The sequence below is a fragment of the Atta cephalotes genome, assembly GCF_000143395.1.
Source record: "Atta cephalotes unplaced genomic scaffold scaffold00005, whole genome shotgun sequence".
Classification (NCBI taxonomy): Eukaryota; Metazoa; Arthropoda; class Insecta; order Hymenoptera; family Formicidae; genus Atta; species Atta cephalotes.
Genome location: NW_012130069.1, coordinates 4,643,737 through 4,646,354, shown reverse-complemented (window position 1 = coordinate 4,646,354; position 2,618 = coordinate 4,643,737). Strand labels below are relative to the sequence as shown.

Sequence of the window (2,618 nt, the reverse complement as noted above, 5' to 3'; positions counted from 1 at the left end):
GAGAGAGAGAGATAAAAGTTATCGTTTTTTATAATTAAGGTTATCTATAATTACTACAAGAACTGCGATAAGTCAAAAATGAAAAATATATTCAATGTACAATATATATAATATAAATGAAGTGAAATTATAAGCCATAACTATAATTACATGTTAATCGTTTGCAGATGACGATTGGGGCGTGCCAAACGAGGACAATGACTATTTACCAGAAGTGGAGACAGCTGCAAGTCTGACATTGCCGCGACTGCCGCGAAGCCCAGAAAGATTACCCAATCAAGCAAATAGGGGAGTTTCACCAAGTTGCAATAGGAATCGACGAGCGGCGGAATTTAGACAGCGATCACCAAGTCCTCAATATCAGCCCAGGGTGAATCCCGGCGAGGTGACCAGTCCCAGAGAGAGGTTCCAAGATGCTAAAGAAATGTTTAGGGCGATGGAAAGGGAAGCCATTGCCAGGCCTATTCTCTCCAGACAGAGAGACATCGAGCATCATCCTATACACAGGTGTGCTTTAACCCTCCGCGAATTAGGTGGGGTGTGACATACTCCAATAAGATGAATTTCTATAACTTTTTAAAAAGTACCGCGCCTATGTTGATTGGCTGGTTTCGTGCAGCTAGAGAATACGTTGTTACTAATCATATTAAATTATAATATATTTATGATGAAGTACAGTATGGCGCATGAGATATATTCACATTGATTTTCCACCTGGTTCGCAGAGGGTTAAGAATGATGTCAAATTAAATAATGAAATTTACAAATAAAATCAAAATCAGAAAAATTTATCTTCTACTAATAAGAAATGTATTTCATGATTTTGTTTGTATTTAAATACAAACGAATGTAGTACTCTGTAGTTTGTGAAGTGCGTGATTCGATCGTAAGTAAAATGCAGTAACAGCATCAAGATTATTAATCCAGAGATATCAATAAAAGGGACATCAATTGTCGTATGTTTCATTTTGTACATATAAGGTTCTATCCAGCTTTCCACGCTCGAACGGGTTTCAAGTATCAAACATTTTCACTAAACGCATTCTCACAAGAGAGATTTGTAAAGATATAAATCTTGATATGTTTGTGAAAATGTTTGTAGAAATTGCAATTAGAGAGAGTAGAGCGTTGATATCCTGTATGTCCACATTCCTAAATTTTTTGTAGAAAATGTCTCTTGGAATTTGAATGATTTCATAGAAAGAAAAATTTTCCGTGGAATATATGTACGATAGTTATTAGTTGTAATTCGGGAATAGCCATCTAGAGTGTTTATATTTCAACAGCGAAAAAATGTGAATTATTATAAAATATTTTTCAACACATTCATAGTTTTTAATAATTATTCGAACTTTTAAATATGCAATTTCATCTTTTGCAGGAAAATATTAATTAAAATTTTTATTTTTTTAGAAATACTAAGAAATAATAAGCTATTTAACGTGTTTATATATTTATATATTTCACTTAATATTTGTTTAATTTCAACTTACTTTTTCAGAAAATTGTGATTAAATCTACATCCATAATATTTTCAAATACTAATAAATTGGGAAATAATCAATAACATATAATATATTGTTAGTAATAGATTTTTAATTAAAGTAAAAAAATAACTTAGATAATTGTTTAGATAAAAATAAAATTAGGTGACTTTCAGGTTAATGAACGTATAAATTAATCATATTTTGAACTAGAATCATTCAGACTTTGTGTTAACTTTTTTATTATTATTCGTTGTCAATTGATTAAAGGATTTGTTGAATGTAAAAATTTATTCAATATTGTTATTTAATAGAGTCCAGTCGGCTAGACAGGTTCACGAGGATCGATCCGGCCGTCAATATTCTGCAAGCTTAAACTCCATGTCCTCGCATGAACATGCAGTCAGACGAAGTCAACCGGACGTGCTTGATCGTGAAAATGCCATATCTTATAAGGGTAGACCACGACCCAGGACTCATCATTATACGATTGAACATCCACCCGAGCCAGAGATTTCGAGACCGCGACCAAGAAGCTTCTACGAGAATTTGTCGATCGGCAGAGATTTCAGAGATCAGAGGACTCTCGTAGATCAGAGAGATGTAAGAGTGACGTTTTTAAATTGAATTTAGCACTAAATCTAATGTAAACATTAAACATAATAAAAATAAGTTTAAAATTATAACGACTTTTATATCTTTTAAACAGATGCGAGAATTTCGAGAACGTGCACAGCACCCACGAGAATTACGCGACAAGTTGCGAACGAGAAGCTCGACCTACCAGGAATTGTCGGAGCATGAAAGATATCCTGGACTTGATCGTGAAAGTGCCAGACCGCCGTTGGAAATGATCCCAACATCCGGTAGATATCGTCACAGCTATGCCGAACCGCCGAGATTGGGTCTGGCTGCGCTTCATCCCTATTGATGCGCTAGCCCGTTTTAATTGGTGAATTATTTAATGAATTAACCGACATATCGCGCTATCATTATTTTTGCATTATTATGCACTGAGCCTTGACCGTTCAGTATGTTCATGGTTAATGGCCTTTATCCCACCTCTGGAATAACATGAGGAAGGAGAAAGGAGAGAGGACTGCGATATGGATATTTTTATTTTTTTGAATGTTA

The 2,618-nt window shown here is 34.5% G+C and overlaps 1 protein-coding gene across 1 annotated transcript in view; it reads left to right on the top strand.

Annotated features, from left to right (window-relative positions):
- Window positions 1-2,415, top strand: part of LOC105626347 — a 14,161-nt gene extending 11,746 nt beyond the window's left edge. Inside the window, exons 5-7 of the mRNA XM_012207648.1 lie at window positions 168-507; window positions 1,799-2,087; window positions 2,194-2,415. Of these exons, the coding sequence (XP_012063038.1) occupies window positions 168-507; window positions 1,799-2,087; window positions 2,194-2,415 (851 nt within the window). The remainder of the gene's footprint in view (window positions 1-167; window positions 508-1,798; window positions 2,088-2,193) is intronic.
- Window positions 2,416-2,618: the final 203 nt, after the last annotated feature.